At 36.2% G+C, this 18,293-nt stretch overlaps 2 protein-coding genes and 1 pseudogene across 2 annotated transcripts in view; 1 reads left to right on the top strand and 2 right to left on the bottom strand.

The window, feature by feature from the left end:
* The window catches only part of LOC144666228 (uncharacterized), a 168,437-nt gene extending 152,615 nt beyond the window's left edge, over window positions 1-15,822 (bottom strand). Inside the window, exons 1-8 of the mRNA XM_078527623.1 lie at window positions 15,782-15,822; window positions 13,413-13,500; window positions 12,627-12,982; window positions 9,116-9,280; window positions 4,144-4,254; window positions 2,456-2,575; window positions 1,209-1,308; window positions 147-365 (exon numbers count right to left, since the gene is read on the bottom strand). Of these exons, the coding sequence (XP_078383749.1) occupies window positions 147-365; window positions 1,209-1,308; window positions 2,456-2,575; window positions 4,144-4,254; window positions 9,116-9,280; window positions 12,627-12,982; window positions 13,413-13,488 (1,147 nt within the window). The 5' untranslated portion in view covers window positions 13,489-13,500; window positions 15,782-15,822. The remainder of the gene's footprint in view (window positions 1-146; window positions 366-1,208; window positions 1,309-2,455; window positions 2,576-4,143; window positions 4,255-9,115; window positions 9,281-12,626; window positions 12,983-13,412; window positions 13,501-15,781) is intronic.
* The window catches only part of LOC144666224 (uncharacterized), a 249,082-nt gene that overhangs the window by 152,721 nt on the left and 78,068 nt on the right, over window positions 1-18,293 (bottom strand). The window lies entirely within an intron of this gene.
* LOC144666276 (uncharacterized) lies at window positions 1,689-2,341 on the top strand (annotated as a pseudogene).

The raw sequence follows: 18,293 nt of genomic DNA, 5'->3' as shown, positions 1-18,293 counted from the left end.
AAAAAAAGTAGTTCTTTTCTTAGTTCTCTATTTATTATAAGAAAAAACAATGGTCTTCCTTTGCTCTGCTTTCTGTTGCTGGCGAGAGGAGGGCGAACAATTTGCTTAAGATAGAACTGTGTAAAACAAATTTAAGTACCTCTTACCTTCACAGCTACCGGGGTGCTGCACAGTGAAGTTGAGTCTTAGTCGACACATTTCCTGTTTATACAAACACTCATTGTCGTATGTTGTGCCATTTGATGAGCAGACGGGTTCGTGGTAGGATGGACAACTGTCCACGCACACGCAGCGAGCATCATGAGGACCAAAAGCCTTACACAGACCGTGATAATGGCACGTCACGTCCAAACAAGGATCCAGGTCTGATTTATAACAAGAAATTAATGATCGTCAGTTGCCATTCAATTAATCAATAAATTAAACAATCAATCAAGTCATGAAGTAAAAAGAAAGGTTCCGCGTCTTGGTTCGTAAATCGGACTTGTCTAGCAGAAGGTGTTTTTGGTGTTGATATGTATTTTTTTGCTATTGTTGTTTGCATTTTGCATTTTGATTATTTTGTTTTGTGCCTTATTCGTAATCCAGACATTAATATATTTCGATTCTGTTTCATAAATTCATTATCATAAGAATGAATGAGATAACGACAAGTAAGACGAAGAAGGCGACGCGTTAGTAGCACTTAGTAGCACTGCTATTCGTAAAACCCTTGAGTAGAAGCAGTGTACAACTTACAATGAATTGGAACTTCGTTTATAAGCTATTTCAAGTGGAAATACTCCGGCAGTAGAAATTTGAGCTGGATGATGTACAAGTATTCCAGTGGCTCCATAAAAAAACGATAGCCCCCATACTGCAATGAGCGCCAAAAGTGTTGAGACAGTCGGCACTTTTTGAGTACCTTGGACAAATTTTACCCCTCACCCCTTCAATATAACCCCCTCCCCCCGAAACAATGTTGTATTTGTTATCTGCAAGACTTGCCTTGTTTGAGTACAACATTGAAAAGGGGGAGGGGGAGTGGTTCAGAAGCGGCTGCAGATTAAAGGTGAAAAAATGGGAATTTTAAATTAGTATCAATTTCATCCAACTGTCTCAAGAACTTTTGACGCCCATTGTGGATTGATTACCAGTTATTTTTTGCATTGTTTTATATTCTCACTATCCGTGGATCATACCGTTGGCTGTAGGAAGTAACTACGTACCTCCAATCGTCATGTAATCGACCGTAATAATATCTTTACTCTTCGGGTTGTTGTTGTTGTTGTTTCTGACACACACCTTCATGTCTTTTGTGGATGAGTGCTATAGAATTATGATAAGTTCGTTAGTAAAGGCAGGCATTTGATCGGAATAAAAATGTAATTTTCTAACTAAGTGACGACAAAATGCTGCCACCATAAATTTAATTTGATTTAAGGTTAAAAGCATCTTCAGTATAGTTTGTCATGGAATATTTTTTAAACATTCACCGTTTACTTCATTTAACAATAAAAATTAACGGTAAACTGATTTCGCGACCTTTCGACCGATCTTCGGTCATTATCAAGCTAAATGTAAGAAATAATATTTGCATAGGTATATATAGCTACAAAAAGGTAAAAATGTGTGAGAAAAATCAATGAAGTCATGTTAACTACAAGAGTCATGTTGACGATCGGTATAAACGCGGCCTACTGAAAACTATGCTGGATCGTGCGTTTCGCCTTTCTTCTAACTGGACCTACTTCTCTGAAGAATGCGATCGTCTTAAGTTGTTGCTCTCTCGTCTTGAATACCCAGATGACCTAATAAATTCCACTATAACACGCTTCATTGCCATCAACGCTTCTGAGCAACCTGTTCCTTCACCAACTGACAACAACAGTCCAGATCAAGAGCCCGTTCGTGTTGTCTTACCATTTAAAGGTCATTCTTCAGCTGATTCTCTTCGCACGCAACTGAAAGATCTTAGCCAAAAAATTAACAACATCATCCAACCTGTTTTCGTCAGCCACAAAATTGAACGAGACCTAACAATACGAGAAGTCAAGGCGCCGGTAGTAAACCAACAGTCCCTTGTGTGACCTGTGCGATGCAGGTTATGTTGGTTTTACGCGCCGGTACTTGCACCAACGCGTCGATGAGCACAAGAACGTATCGTCATCAATTGGAAAACATTATCGCGAAAACATCTAGCCAAGAATTTTTCGATTTTAACGATATGTAAAAACAAGTTTGACTGTCTTATTTTGGAAATGTTTTTTATTCACGAACTGAGACCAAGTCTCAATGTGCAATCTGACTCTATTCGTGCTATTTCTTACATTTAGCTTGATAATGACCGAAGATCGGTCGAAACGTCGCGAAATTTTTCCGTTAATTTTTATTGTGAAATGCTTTAAAAACCCTTATTGATAACCATGCACTTCACTTAAGAAAATACATAGACAAGGGCATATACATAGCTCACCTCAATCCACGCTGTAACAGCATTACATTGAGACAAATACGAATAGTTATTGTTGTAACTGTACTTTGGAGTCACGACCACCACAGGAGGAGCAAAAAACGGATCTGTAAAGTTGATTGTCTGAAAATGTGAAATGGAAGTATCCGTCTAAGTCTGGTGACTTATGAAATGAGGATAAAGGGACCGTTCATTATTTACCGAGGGTGAGAGCCTCTTAATTTTCGATGAAGTATTCTCAAAAAATTGCGACCCTCTCCCAAATAGAAGCCAAAATAATTGTGACCCTCCCTAAATCGGAATCCAAAAAAATGACCCCGCCTTTTGGACTTCAAAAATAAACACAGCAAAATGATAATTGTAATTTTGCACACCACTGTTTTAAGTTTAATGTATTTTGCTGCTTGTCATAGAATCACCTTTGATCTGTTTAGCGCGATTCTGACCAGCAATAAGCTTTTTAAGCTTTTTAAGCCGTTCCAGCGATTTAAAGTAGGCAACGAAACGAAACAAAAAATAGCGACATACTCAAAAAAATGAACTGCTTGAATCAAAATAAATTTATGTAAGAAATAACTGTTTCAGTATTGATTGTGAGTCTCGTGCTCAATTTTTGAGGCCTGGAAATCCTTGACTCAAGCCAATGTTTCACTTGACAAAAGCAAGTTTAGGAGGCTCGGGGGATATTTTCAAAAAACAAAGCCAAAATACAGTCTTCAAGGAGCCATTCTCATTGCTGGTAATACTTGAATATTGTCATGTATTTTGTTTTTCAAAAACATCGTTTCTGAAAAAAGGACGGACGTCAGCTTCAGAAATAAAGAACTTGATATAAAAATCATTTGAGACACTTGGTAGAGATTCATAGCCCTTCCCTAAATACTGTTAATATAGTAATGGCCCTCCCCAAAATGTTACTCCAAAAATAGTGACCCTCCCCCACAATAAAGCCCTCCCCCACCCCAGACTTTAGTTTGTGCAAATTTATGCTTCATAAACAGGCATTTTGTAAACAAACCAATACAAAGTTAACGAGGAGTGTCAAGTATTAAAACAATGTTTAAACTTCCTGCCAAACTTATGGTTGAGCCAGCGCTGTTTGACATCACACAAGTATCGCCCGGCTGCTATGTTACTCCAAGATGGCGGCGGCCAGTTCTTGATTTTTGGACCACTTCAGACAAGGATTTCATAGGGTTGAATATTCTTTGGAAGCTGAAATTTTAGTGACCACTATTTATTGGAATTACCATTTCGTTGGCGTGAAGAAATAAAGGCACATGGTAAAAGTTAAGCTCAGCCATATTTCCGAAAATGACTGTATTCGGTTTTATAGCATATTATAGCGTGAAAAAAATATAAAAACGCGCCTTTATTGGGGCTCAGCTATACTACAGAAAGTAACTGGTACTGTATTCATTGTGTTTCACGTTCGAATGCTCATATTCTTTTCTGCTCTTTCCTATTGAAAACAACTATCAGGTGTGTTACTAGCCAAACCATTTTCTATATGAACAAAGTGAAAACAAATAAAAAACAAAAATAATGCACGATTTGTACCTCAAAATTTTTGCTCTCAAAGAGTGAAAAAGGCCATTTGTGGTAGTTCGCTAAAACGTTGCGGTAAAATCTCACCCATTCAATATAGTTTCCATAAAGACAGCAGAAACAACCATAGATCGAAATCTCACCTGGCAGAAGACATTGTTATTTTGACCGGATCCTGAGCTAGTGTTGTTAAACACAACGCTATTGGTCAAAGTTACGTTTTCAAGCCTCAGATTACTAAATGCCATCCAGTGCTACAAGATATAAATTAATACAGTCAACTCTCTCTTAACGGACACCTCTATAAGACGGACACCTCCATAAGACGGACACCTGGTGATGATCCCTGCCGTTTTTCAGTCATTTTACTGTAACCAAACTCCCTATAAGACGGACACCTCTCTAAGACGGACAACGGACACTTTGAAATCATCAACGGACACTTGAGGAGTGTTTTTATATCTTGTTTTATTAGTGAAAATACTTCCAAACTTCGCAAAGTTAGGCAGTGCTGTAAGGTTACGTGTATACCAAGCTTACTAACCACAAACAATGACGCTTTAGCGGGGTACTTCTTTGCTTACGTATATGGACACTAAAGAGGTCGTTCTCTACTTACAGTATTACAGTTTGTAGAAGCTCTCAATTTTTGCTTTAAAAAGCAAATACGGTCCTTTTATTATTTTTGTCTTGTTGCAGTTATCAAAGGTTTGTTGCATTGTGCAAAGGTTTAGCTTTGTTATCTCAGAATTACTGGTGTCATGTTTCCTCAACTCTCTATAGAGCGGACACCTCTCTAAGACGGACAGCTGCGGCTGGTCCCGAAGGTGTCCGTCTTAGAGAGAGTTGACTGTAAATCAAATTAATTATTCAAAGCAATTATTCGTACAATTCAAACATTTAAGCTATTAATGGGAATATATCTCAATGATAGCCGAGTAATTAGCAATTGTGTGCAGTCTGTCGATCATGACAAACTCTAACTTCTTCAGCGCTTCGACAGTTCACTTGATAGATCGGGAAGGATTCCTTTTCCTTCCCGTTACTGTTTGATATGAACTTAGAATACTAGAGTAAGAATAAGGTAGGAGTTGAAAAATGTCTCCTAAAATAATAAAACGAACCCGTTTTAAGATGCACAAAGTGATTAAGCCTCTCCTGTATGCACGGTTATTAACTGATGAATGTCTGACTGACTGACTGCATGACTGCATGACTGACTGCATGACTGTCTGTCTGACTGACTGACTTACTAATAGTAATAGTAATAGTATATCTTTATTGCGCCTTACTCTCCAAAGGGAGGTATTGGTCCGTTTACAACAAAGGTTTCAACATTTACTAATACATTTAAGAAATAACAAAAACTAGATTCTTATACAATTCATAATGTCAATGTAAAAATTAAATAAATTATAATGTTCATTGTGCTTGTAAGTTAAGAAGCTCTTTCCTTTTTTGAAACATTGAATGTATATATTTACCTACTATTTTTGATGTATGTTTATTTTCAGCTCTAAGTAGGTACTTAATCCTCTCGTTTTCACTTAAATATATGTACCTTACATCAACCTTTGAAATGTGAGAACATAATTCATGTCTTATGGTTGTAAGACACATCAAAAAATGCTTTTCGTCTTCTACGCAATTTTGTTTACATACCAAGCATGTTCTTTGCTCTACTGGGATTGATGCTCCTTTATTTTCATATTTTCCAGTCTGTATTCGTAATGCATGACATCCTAATCTAAGCTTTGTCAGGCTTATTCTGTGCGCTGGGTTTTAACTGTTGTTAGGTTATTCTCAAATTCATAGCTCTTTTTAACTTCCTTGTGTGTAAATTGTTCTCTTGAGGTTGACGATGAACTATTATGGGTGCCCAGCCAGTTTTGTGAATACTTATTTCTGAGGGTTTTTCACATAGTTAATCGACCGTTCTTGATGTGTTGCCGGGTTATCGGTTCTGTTTCTTGATGCATCTCTTCGTTAGTTGCAACATCGAAAAATGTTGTAGATGTTGTTGCATATTGAAATGCCTCACTTAACAAAACGTTATTACAACAATACTTCAGTCTTTGCCAGTAGCTGAAGATTGAGGTTTTTATGTCAATGATTAATGGATAACGCCCAAGTTCTGCCCTGCAAGCAATGTTTTCTGTATACCATGGGACGTTTAATGTTTGTTTACAGAACTTAATGTGGACTTGTTCAATTGTGCTTTTATCGAAGTGTGTTTTATATGACAGTAGTTCTGGTCCCCAAATTTCGCACGCATAAAGTAACACGGGCTTAACAAGGGCATTGAAAAGTTTGTTCTTAATCGCAATAGCTGCTGAATCAGTGTTAGAAAAGGATCGTTTAATTATCGAGAGGACCTTAGTGGCTTTTTTGCTGAGAATTTCCCTTGCATAAGTGTAACGACCGGATGAGGTCATTTCTATACCTAGATATGTTTGTTTGTCGACAATTTGCAAAGATTCATTGTCGTATTTAAAATTTTTTATTATTTTTGTTTTGTCCGTTACCGCTGAATATGATTATGTTCGACTTTTTGGTATTAACTTTGAGCTTCCATTGCGGAGCGTGTCTATGAATTACATAAAGCGATTGTTGCAACCCTTCGGCAGAAGGACTGATTATTAACAAATCATCTGCATACATTAAGCAGTTTATAGTTCGATTCCCTAACATCACACCTGGAGATTTGCTCTCTTTAAGAGTGCGGTAGATCATTCATAAATAAAGAAAATAAAACTGGACTTAGACCATCACCTTGCCTTATCCCTTTGTTACATGAAAATAGTTCAGTAAGTGCGTTTTGGTTAATTTTAACACAACTCCTAATAGACGAATACATGGATTTAATAACATTCAAGAATTTCCCTTGTATTCCGTATGTTTGTAGTTTATGTATCATTCCAGATTGCCATACACTATCGAAAGCTTTTTCGTAGTCAATAAAACCAACGTAAAGCTTCTTGTGTTGTTTGGTGTATTTATGGAGTAATTGCTGGAAAATAAATAAACTATCAGTAGTTCTGGAGTTTGGTCTAAATCCAAACTGTTCAGGATTTAGAACATCATGTTGTTCGATGAACTTACTCAATCTGTTTTGCAAAATTGATGCGAACAGTTTTCCTAAGCAGCTAGTTAAAGTGATTCCTCTGTAATTTGCTGGAGATTTCTTATCGCCTTTTTGTATGTATATTGGTTTTATGACACCTATGTTCCATTCAGTTGGAAAGGTTCCGTTCTCAATTATGTCGTTAAATATTCTCTCTAGAGAAGGCATAAGGTAATAACGCCCGTGTTTGATCATTTCATTTAAGATAGCATCCGTACCGGATGCCTTTTTATTCTTGAGTTTAGATATTTGATCATGAATTTCTTTTGCAGTGATAGGCGCATCTAAAATTTTATCTGTCCTAGTTGTTGTTTGGTCAGGATTGTTTGGAAATGTAACGTTCTCGCCTTGTGATTCTTGAGTTTTGTCATACAAAAGGTTTTGAAAATGTTTTATCCAGTCTTCTGACGAGATATCAGAACTTTCCTCGACCGTCTCATTTTTTCAGATTTTGTTTATAAGTTTCCAGAAGTCGCCGCTTTGGTTGGAATTTAAGGCGTTTATTTCATTTAGAAGTTGATTTTTATATCTTTTATACATCTGTTTTACTAGCTTTTTGTATTTCTTTTTGACTGCAAAGTACTCTTGCCGCAGTGATTGAGGAGCTGTGGGATTAATTTCCTTTACAAGTTTCTGCAGCTTTTTCTTTAGTTGTCTGCAGGTATTATCATACCATGGTTTGTGTTTCTTGGTATGTTTACGCGTTTTACGTGATGGTACAAGACTACGTTTGGCAACTGATTTGAGTATCTGATTGAACTGCGAAATCTCATCATCTATTGAACTGTGGTGTGCTGTATTGAAGGATTGGAGTTTGTCTTGAATATCAATTCTCGATAATGCACTAATAAATTTATCTTTGGATTCTGACTTCCAAAGAAACTTGGTAAAACTGTTCTGTGGAGACGTTTCTTTTCTTTGAGAATTTTTTGATGCGTTGTTTATAATATCGCGATTACGGGAAGCTAATTTGAGAGTATTTGGACAGTGATCAGAATAAGGTGTTAAAGCTTGTACTTGAAATCCTAGCACTGTGTCTTGAAGATCTTCACTGACTATTCCGTAATCAACAGTGCTTGCTCCGTTGGTCTGATATGATGTTAGCTTGCCGTCTAGATCTGCTGTAACTCTACCGTTCAATATTCTCAATTTATTTCCTATACATAATCGTAATATTTCGCCTCCCAATTTGTTTACGATATAATCTCCATTGTTTCGTTTGGGCCAATTTTTATCAAGATTATATGTGTCAGCAGTTGCTAGGAAATCGTGACAATCGTTTTCAATGAAGTCATTTAAAGTTCCGGTCCTAACATTGAGATCGCCAAGCAATATAATTTTGCCCTGTTTTGAATACTTGTATATTTCGTGTTCTAAAATGCTTAGCACATCCTCCCCTGCTTTGCGCTGAGACTGAAGTGGAGGTAAATAAACCGCCGCTAGATAAATGTCAGAATTTATGGCAAAAAGTTGTCGTTTTAGGTGACACCAAATTATGTTTGGAGAGGCACTTTTGATATGGGAGACGTAGTCTAAATGTTTATTCTTCATCAAGAGAGATACTCCCGCTTGACCTGATTTACCTGATTTACCGACTGATAGACAGACTGAATGACTGACTGACTGACTGACTTACTGATTTACCGACTGACAGACTGACTGACTGATGGACTAAAAAAATGAATAAATGAATGGATGTGTAGGCAAACGAACGAAATAATGGATGGATGATTGAATGAATTAATAAAGGAATAAAGTAATGCTTTAGTAAATTAGCGAAAAACTAAAGCTTTCTGATTATCAGTAAGAAAACTGTAGTGCCGTTTCAACGAAGCCTGCCCTCGAAAACCCTTAATTGTAAAAAATCATCATTTTTTCATTCCTATTTTATGGAGGCCAGAGAGAAAGAGAGTGTATTCTAAGGAATTCTCCAGCCAAATTAAGCTAGCCTTGTTTAACTCTAACGAAATAATAAAATGTAGTTCACTCACTATTTTTATGTTTTTATGTGTTCCACCGAATATCTTCGTTTCTCTCAGACAAATTTTAAAGTTGTTATTTCCCACATCTTTCACCCAGACTGCCATGGCGTCTTGCGATCTGTTGGGAGATTGGTGACTAACAGTCACAAACACCGTTGGTGGAGTCTTGAAAACCTGAAACATACAAGTACATCAAAGCAAATTTACATAAACTAAAGTTAATGTGACAATCATGAAGAAAAATCAGAGATCCTTTTTTTTTTTTTTTTTTTTTTTTTTTTTTTTTATTGAAATGCAACAATACATACAGAAAAAAAAACAGCGATTACAGTACAATAACAACAGTACACGGTTAACACTGCTTACAGTACTTAAACTACTAACAGTCTTTAACAGTACCTAAATACAGCTTACAAAACACTACTTAAACTACTAGCAATTACAATAACACCACAGGGCAAAGAAAAGAAGAAGGCAAATAACCATAATTACAGGAAGACACAATGTACCGTTGATTGTTAAAGTAAGGCAAAAGCATGTGATTGCACTTGAGATATTTAAAAAAAACAGTAACCTATGTTCCTGTCATGAGATTAGGAGTATAAAGTTAAGTAAGAAAAAAAGAAAAAAACAACACGGACATAACAATATTAAACATACCTATATGTATCCCGCAAAAGGTTTCCATTTTTTAATTTCTCCACTTTCTGTTTCTATTTCACGAAAGGATTTGAGTAGACATATGAAATACGTTAAGTTTGGGTACATTTCCTTTGTTTTAGTTAGCCATATGTGATATCGTGCTAAGAGAAGACAGTAGTTGATTAAAAGTGCAGATTGAGAATTGTCTGGCCTCAGCCCCAAAGCAGTGGCATTTGATAAGTTGTAGTCTTTAGGCAGTAAATTTACGTTTTCTAGCCATTTGATAACTTCTTTCCAGAAGTGTGATGTTTTGTCGCATAACCAAAAAAGATGAATTAATGTCTCTGGGGAGGAGTGACAGAAGCTGCAGTTTTCGTTATCTTTTAGACCTATTTTAGTTAAGAAGGAATTGGTTGACACGCGTCTATGTAGGAGTTTGAATTGAAATTCAATAAGTTTAGTACTCTTGGTCCTGTCACGCAATATTTCATAGGTTGGGAGTATTAATTACTGTTCTTTAAAATTGTTATAAAACAAACAAACGCTTTACCTAATCTGCTTACATTCAAATTTCTTTGATACGGGCACTAAAAGGACAGGGAAGACTGTCCTTATCATGGAAGTGCCCTTATGACAGGGCTGGAGTTCATATTAATTTTAGTCGCTTTCGGACCAGTTAAACTGCTCGTACTAGGGATGTGTACGTGAGGAGAGGTTTGTTCCCCTTTTGTAACTTACCTCTCCGACTTCTAATTTTCTATACTTTCTCAGATCTGATACCAGCCGTTTGTTCCTTGTCCTTTAGTTGTGATTTTAATGTATTTCTGACAATGATGTCATACATTATAATAGCGGTATGTTTTATTGGTTAACAAATAGGAGAAATCTGCTCGGAGTTTATATGAGCGACTTAACGTCCGGCTACTTTGTCTCCTGTGAGAATAAGACTGCCCCATATTATACGAGATACAGTAAGACTGACAACAAAAATTAGACAAACAAAACATGGAAACGAGGACAAAGAAGGAAGCAACACAAGGGCGTAAACAAACAAGCAAACTAATGAATTATAATGAATCAAAGGGGCGGGGAAACAGAAAAAAAGAATTGATGACGAGAAAAAGAAATATAGGAAAAATCATTAAAGGTATACATATTTAACAAATAAAACAAAGGGGTGGATAAAGAAAGAATCAAATAAATAAATAAATAAATAAATAAATAAATAAATAAATGATTAAGACCCACAACAAGACATAGACGCAGAAACAAACAAATAGATCTGCAGACAATAAAAATAAACAAAGGTACAAAAGAAACTTACAAGAGATCAAGAAATAGGTAATTTTGTTAAAGAATGGCCTTTACGATCGGCCGAGCAGAAATTTGATTTCGTGGGAGAAGTTGAAAAATCGATTTACTTCCCTTTTTGTTCATTAATAGCTTTAAGGTAGATAAGAAACCTGATGTAGTTTGTTTCCCAAAGTAGTCTTTTAATTTCGAGAAAGCAAAGAAAATTGATTTCGGTGGTGGAATTCACAAATTTTCTAAATTTCAAACCCGAAAGTTGCTATTATGAACACTCCTTGCCTTCGCTTACAAAACCGCGCAGAGAAATTTGGTCACTTCCTATCAACATAAAAACTCTTTTTTTTTCGCTAGAATATAATTTCAGGGCTTAAGAGCAACTCTTCCAACTGAAAAAAAAAATGAACTGATGAGGAATACTTTTCAGATAACAAAAATTTCAATTAAATAGTAATTTTCAACGGCAGTATTTAGCACGTGGTATAACGGCATTTTTCCCTCGAACATGCATACAGATATTCTTATTAAACATATCTGATAATTGGCATGGGTTATTAGAAGGATTGTCACTTAGAGGGCATCAAACTTTGGCAAAATTTTCACAGCATGGCCGTAAACTGTCAAAAAATTTTTTCAAAAATTTACGATAATGAATATTTTAACCCCAAATGCTCGTCTTTCCTTCTTCTTGCAGAATTTCCCATTGCAAAACTGCCTTTTCAACGAAACAGTGAGATAAAAAAGCCAACCTAGAGGTTAGGTCCATTTTGATCGAGCAACTATTCGCCGTTTTCGCCACATGATTAGTTTTGTGACTTACGTCACATAATACATGTGACATAAAACACGACATTCTGACGTAAATTGAGTCTGCGCAATAGTGATATCAGTCACCGAGTTGTTAGTAACGCAAGCCAATTTTGCATCGAGTTATTATGACCGCCAAGAAAGTTTGAAGAAACAAATTGATCGTTCTGGAGTTATGTACACACTTTTGTCAATAAAAAAGAACCACGATAAAGAACAATTGCTAAGAATGAAGATGCAAAAGGAGTTTTGGCGCTTAACAGTTGCTTTGTTGTGGGACTACGATGCATTGGTAAAAAGGCAGCCATCAACAATCAAGCCAATTCTCAAATATGTCTTACATAAACATATTAAATAATTCCGTTGAAAACTACCTTTTAATTCGTCTTTTTAGTATCGTAAAAAGTATTCCTCACTCTTTCAATTTTTTTAGTTCGAAAAGTTTTGCTTAAGCCCTGAAATTATATTCTAGCGAAAGAAAAAGAGTTTCTTTGTTGATAGAAAGCAACCAAAGTTTTCAGTGTGGCTTTGATTGCGAATGCGAGGTGAGTTTACGATAGCGAATTTCAGGGTTGAAAATTGTGTCACTGTTTGAGGCTCTGATCACGAAACTGTCTTTCGTTTTTTTCTCACAATTAGAAGGCTTCTGGGGGTAACAAAATACATTAGGTTTCGTACCTACCTAAAAGCTATTAATGAGCAAATAATGAAGGAATTTGATTTTATCATGCATGAGAAGAACAATTTTAAAATGACATCTTACTTGTTGAAAAGAGATCTTTTCGCATTTTGTGCCAGTTGTCCAAGAGCTTAAGGAGGCACTTCCTAGCTGAGAACCACGAGGAGTGGACTGTAAAGCGATCCAGTTTACTTGAGTTGTCCCGTTGGACCCATCGCCAAACTCAAGGACACAGACTGTGAATCCTCTTGCTGTTACATCCGCAACCCAAATTGCAGCACCATAACGAGAAGTTGGACTCTTCGCACTGTGGCCCACTGAGGCTAGAACGCTGACTTGCTGCCCGCCAGAGAAAGATTCATTAAAGGAGATTTTTTTACAGGCAAACAGCCCTGGTGTAGTGGTGGTCACGTTGTCTTTTCCAGCCTTGAAATTGAAAGCTACAAATAAAGAAGTAAAACATTGATCTGTTTAAATTATTTTTGCTAAGCTTTGACTATTTTCTTTATATAGACACTTGCCAACAGCCGTTCAATTTAACAGAGAACCCTGTTTGAAATCACTTTACTCATTGGCCTGTCTAAGAAAAAAGATCGCCAACCGTTGTCCTTGATTGAAGTATCGATTGATTGGTCAATTTTCTTCCTAGAGTTCCGGTTCAGGAAAACGCACCGTAAGATTTTTAGGTCAAAAGTAGCAAAGGATTTACCCACTTCCCCCACCCAACACCAACCCCCTCCCACTCCCCGCAATGCCTCCATTTTTTTTTTTGCTTTGTTTTTGTTTTTGTTTTTTTCACTTGACTGTGGTTGGGATTAAAAAAAAATAATGAAATAGAAAAATGCCCATTAAGGAAAGTGAATACACAACCTCGTGTCTTTGAGTAAGTAACTGTGAGAAAAAACAATAGAAAGCACAGAATCTTCCAAGCTGCCTTCACCTCCATATTGCAGATAATCTAAAATCAATAAAGAACATCTTTGTCACTAGGTTTTAAAAGAGGTCATATATACATCAAAAACACGTGCGAGTGAATCACCAAATAAGAGGTGGAATCATTAATTTTTCTTTGAAAGGCGTGGCTTCTTCTACTACAACTCAACACTTCTATCAGATTTTCCGCCAAAGCACAACATGCTTTCAGGTAAACTGAGTAGAATATTTATTAGGGAGGCTCGCCACCTTATTATTGGAAGACATGTCATGTAGAAGCCTTGTTTTCTTTTTCATTGTTTTCTCGTGTGGTCACCCGAATATTACACAACGGTAAATTACGAGGACAAATACATGTTGGATATTTAGGTCGGTATGTAAAGTCCTTAACCCTCGGACGTACAAGCAAATTCATACCCCCCACCATAGTACAAGGGGGGATGGTACCCCTCCCTGGATTTTTCGTTCTATTAAGGCACAGCGAAATTATTTTGCTTTGAGTAGGAAGCCCTTCCCTTACTCTACAAAATGACATAAGTTTTGTTTTCTTTGACGTCACATGACGACATGTGACGTCATCTTGGTCTGTCTGTAGATTAGTGCCGCCATCTTGGATTTCACCATTTTCTTAGAAAGTCTTAAAATAACGGAAATTGATGCCAAATCAAGGCAGAATGCTTATAGAGTGTAAAATAAAACAAATCGTTTAATTCTGTTTCAAAAAGCTGGAAAAATAAAGAAAAATGTTAAAATGACGATTTTTGGCCAGACCAGGTTGGTAATTATGACGTTGAAATGGCAACATCACATATCATGGGTACATGGTTGACATCTCAAACTTTAAGCAAATACCATTTCTGACGTTTGAATGAATGAATTAGACAGAAATTACTATTCTGACGGCACGATTGAGAAGTTCGCGTGTTGTTATGGGATGTCTAGGTATATATAGGTTTTGGCGGGAGATTTAGGTCATTCTACGTCGTCAGTCCTCGTCTTCGCTTGCATTCCTTTTTTCTTTAAAGTGTTGTTTGTTCAGCTTTTGTAACAAGTCTATTGAAAAATGCTCTAGATTATTTAGTGCCCTTTCCTCGGGGTCTCGTGCTGCTGCATTAGATGAGGAAGGATTTCCACCTATTTTTGGCCATTTCTAAAGGGTGGTTTTTAGTGTTTTTTCGTATCTGGCGTAGCACACACCTTAATACTCTTAAAAAACGAACTGTTGTTTTTTGCTAGATTCAAGGTTGTAATCAGGCTGCATTTTGCATCAGATGACTGTATTAGGATACATTTTGCATCAGATTACTGACTGACGCATCCTCAATAAACTCCTCACATTGAATGTCTCGTGTTAGTGTAGTCAGAATGGAATGATTGAACAGCTACTTAAAGTTTCGGCATTGTAGAGTAAATCTTCTTAAATTTAGAAAAAACCTTACGGAGGGTCGACATCCACCCCCTTCCCCTTATAAGTTCGAGGGTTAAGATATTAGTTAAGAGGCAAACTAAATGTTTTTTTTTCTTTCCCCGACTCCGACTTCATCAATGTGCTCTGATGCGCATTCTGTTTTTCTATCTTATGGTAATATAGGGTGGTGAAACTACTTGATTAAAAAAAAAACGAAAAGTGAGTAAAAAAATAACTTTCTTGTAAGTTGCAACACCAACGGAAGGACCAGCGTAACTTTAAAAAAAGGCGAGAAATTTTGCATGTCCTAGAGCAGTGCTCGTGTACGGGTGACTGTGCAGTTAGTGCCTTGACACTGCTCACACTAAAAGGTGCTGAAATGCTCCCAACTGGATATCAATTTTTCTTAGCTGTACAGCACAAGTCCACTCAAAAGAATATCACATAGCTTCAGCATAAAATCAGAAGCAGAAATCAAAAGTTAGGCATGCTGAGCGGACAAAAACATCATTATTTACCACATTACCACAAATTTAAAAGTGCAGTATTTAATGTCAGTGATCCGAGACCACTTTGTTCTTCAAAGGGCATTAAAAATAGAAAACAGTAGTTGGCTTCGTATAAAACACCCAGTTCAACAATTGATGCAATTTTTTTTTCTTAACTCTTGAAGCTAAATCTTCGATACAACTGACTTCGTAACTGTATTTTAAAATGGTATCCCGCATCCCGGGTTAATAGCCAGGAGAGTCACCAACTACTGCACTTATTAACTGAGGAAACAAATCAGTAAAATACCTCAGTTGTGTGAGCTCTCCAAATGTCTATCTGCCCTTGCAGATTTGTTTCGGGAAATAGTTGGAAATACTAACTCCAGTCATATACCAACATCACTTACCGTTTTAAGTAACTCAGCGCCCGAGTTGAAAACGTTTAGGAAGCAAAACTGTGAAGCATAATAGAAAATCGAATACGATACGATAAGCTTTAAAAACCAGTGAAGAATAAAAAACGCAGCTAGATACTAGCACTAAAAACTTCTCCAGTACTTACCTCTCGCTTTCCAAAACTGAATGAGCTTCTCCTTGAACGGCAATCAGTGATATGCGTTGAACTGTTTGCTTTATTTGAGAACCAGACATATGGAATAAAGACTCCCACTTTTCATTTTGTCACTTTTTTTTCTCAGCGTTAATTCACTTTGGTAAAATACGTCTAGACTTTTGAGTGTGGTTTCAACTGGATAAACAAAAGCACACGTGTATCGTCTTCATATCTTAAAGATAGTAATTCTTGATTCTGTATTGTATGTTAAAGAAATTTAGAATTCTATAAGAGTGTTTTGGTGATTGTTCATTTTAACCTTTTTTCACCAATAGAGAAAATAATTGTATGTAGAATAGCGATTTAGTGAACAGCAATACAAGGGCTTTGGCCATTATGGAAATTTAGCTATTGTCATAACTTGAGAACATTATTTTATCTGTCAGAAATTCTTGCGAACATAGCGTATGTGTTTGTAAACCAGGACTTGAGAAGTATAATTGCTTTTAGCGATGTTGACCGATGAACGACATTGCTTTTACATCTGACACTACACTATGTATTTTAAAGAACATGTTTTATTTGTTCCCTTTTTTCCACGCAAATATCGATTCCCAAGTACAATGTAAATTTTCTCACTTAAAGAGAAACGTTCTTAAGCACATTTTTTTAACACGGCTTTTAATTGTCTGGCACATGATCTTGGTAAACAAGGGTTTGTTTAATGGCAAATATTTGTTAAATGGAATGTCATCTTTCAACCTCCTTGATGTTGTGCATGAATTCAGCTGCAAGTAGTCTTAACCCATTCCTTTATTTGCGAACATGAATCAGAGCACGTTCTCTCAAGCTACGTGCGTCAGCGAAAATAAAAAAATATCGTACTTATATGATTATTTTCTTCCGTAGAAAAAAAAAAACGTTCTCCAGCTCGTATGAGCCAAGCACAGCTGCTTGCTAGTAGGAAGATTACATTTTATTGTAATCTTTCCTTACTGAAATTGAATTTACTAATATAAGGCTCACAGTATTATTGGGTGCATTGCTGCCTGCAATATACCCAATAATGCTGTTATAATTATTGACCCTCCTAAAATCGTTTTATTTTTTCTCTCTCTCTGCTTTACATCAACAGTTTTAGTCAGTCCCTTTAACACTGATGTTTTGGTTAATTGCTGCAATCGTCTATATATTGCAGAGAGAGAACAATAGGATTTTTTTAGAAGTAATTATTTAGGCCGCAGCTTGGTTGAAAACGAGGGATAATTTCATATAAAAAAAATGTGGTTAATATATATTTCTATGAAAAGGAACCACAGTTGAACGTCAGCTTGGTTTACCCTTTTTGTTTGCTGTGTATAGTTCTTTTTTCTCTTTCTTGGTTGGATATTTACTCTCACAGGACGAAATAACGGATTTAATTGCTTTTAAAGGTAGATTAAAGTTGTACATTTGAAGTATTTAAACCACATTTAATTTCATTAGGAAAGACTTTAAATGTACCTTTAATGAACTTTTATTTATGAAATAAAGGTATACTAATGAACCATTTCATACAAATTGCATTTTAAGATAAAAGCTAACTCAAAGAATCATTTCATAGGCTTTAAAAGGCTCTCATAAATGGCCAATAAAGATACAATTAGTTTACCTTAAACTTTTTGGAAAGGTCTCCAAAAACCATCTTTAGTTTACCTCTAATTCTCATTAAAATGTACAACAAAAGCTTCACAGTCATCTTTAATGTGTGTTTAATTCTCATTAATGTCCAACAAAAGTTTCACATCCATCTTTTAATTGTGTTTTATTCTCATTAATGTCCAACAAAAGTTTCATAGTCATCTTTAATGTGTGTTTTATTCCCATTAAAGTCCGACAAAAGTTTCACAATCACCTTTAATTAGCCTTGCTTCACCTTTTGATGCATTCTAAATGATACAAATTGCTAAAAAAAGGGTGGGGCCGGGGGGGGGGGGGCATCAGAAGCATGCTGTGGACAAACATATACAGTGAAACCAATATTTTTTTTATTTCTTTATTTCTTTATTTTGTCTTACTTCCCTACATAAATTACAAATAGTCACATAAAGTGTTTTAAACAGTCGTTTATAAATACGTACAATAAAAATGAATACAGTAAAATTTTTTGCTGTCAGATGAGACTGGCTATTTTTTTTATTAAATTAAATAGCGGATTTATTTGATTAAGCGCCCAACCTCAAATTAGCGCCCACCTTGAATAAGAACCCACTCCCAAGGTCTGAAAATTTAATAAGCGGCCAGGGCGCTTAATCGAATAAATACAGTATTTTATGTAAAGTAGGTGTCCGGGCCAGAGCTTATCCCGGTTTCCGTAGCATTAAGCG

This window comes from Oculina patagonica, chromosome 9, assembly GCF_052425735.1.
Source record: "Oculina patagonica isolate OP01 chromosome 9, crgOcupat, whole genome shotgun sequence".
NCBI classification, from domain to species: Eukaryota; Metazoa; Cnidaria; class Anthozoa; order Scleractinia; family Oculinidae; genus Oculina; species Oculina patagonica.
This window is presented reverse-complemented; position numbering and strand designations above follow the sequence as displayed.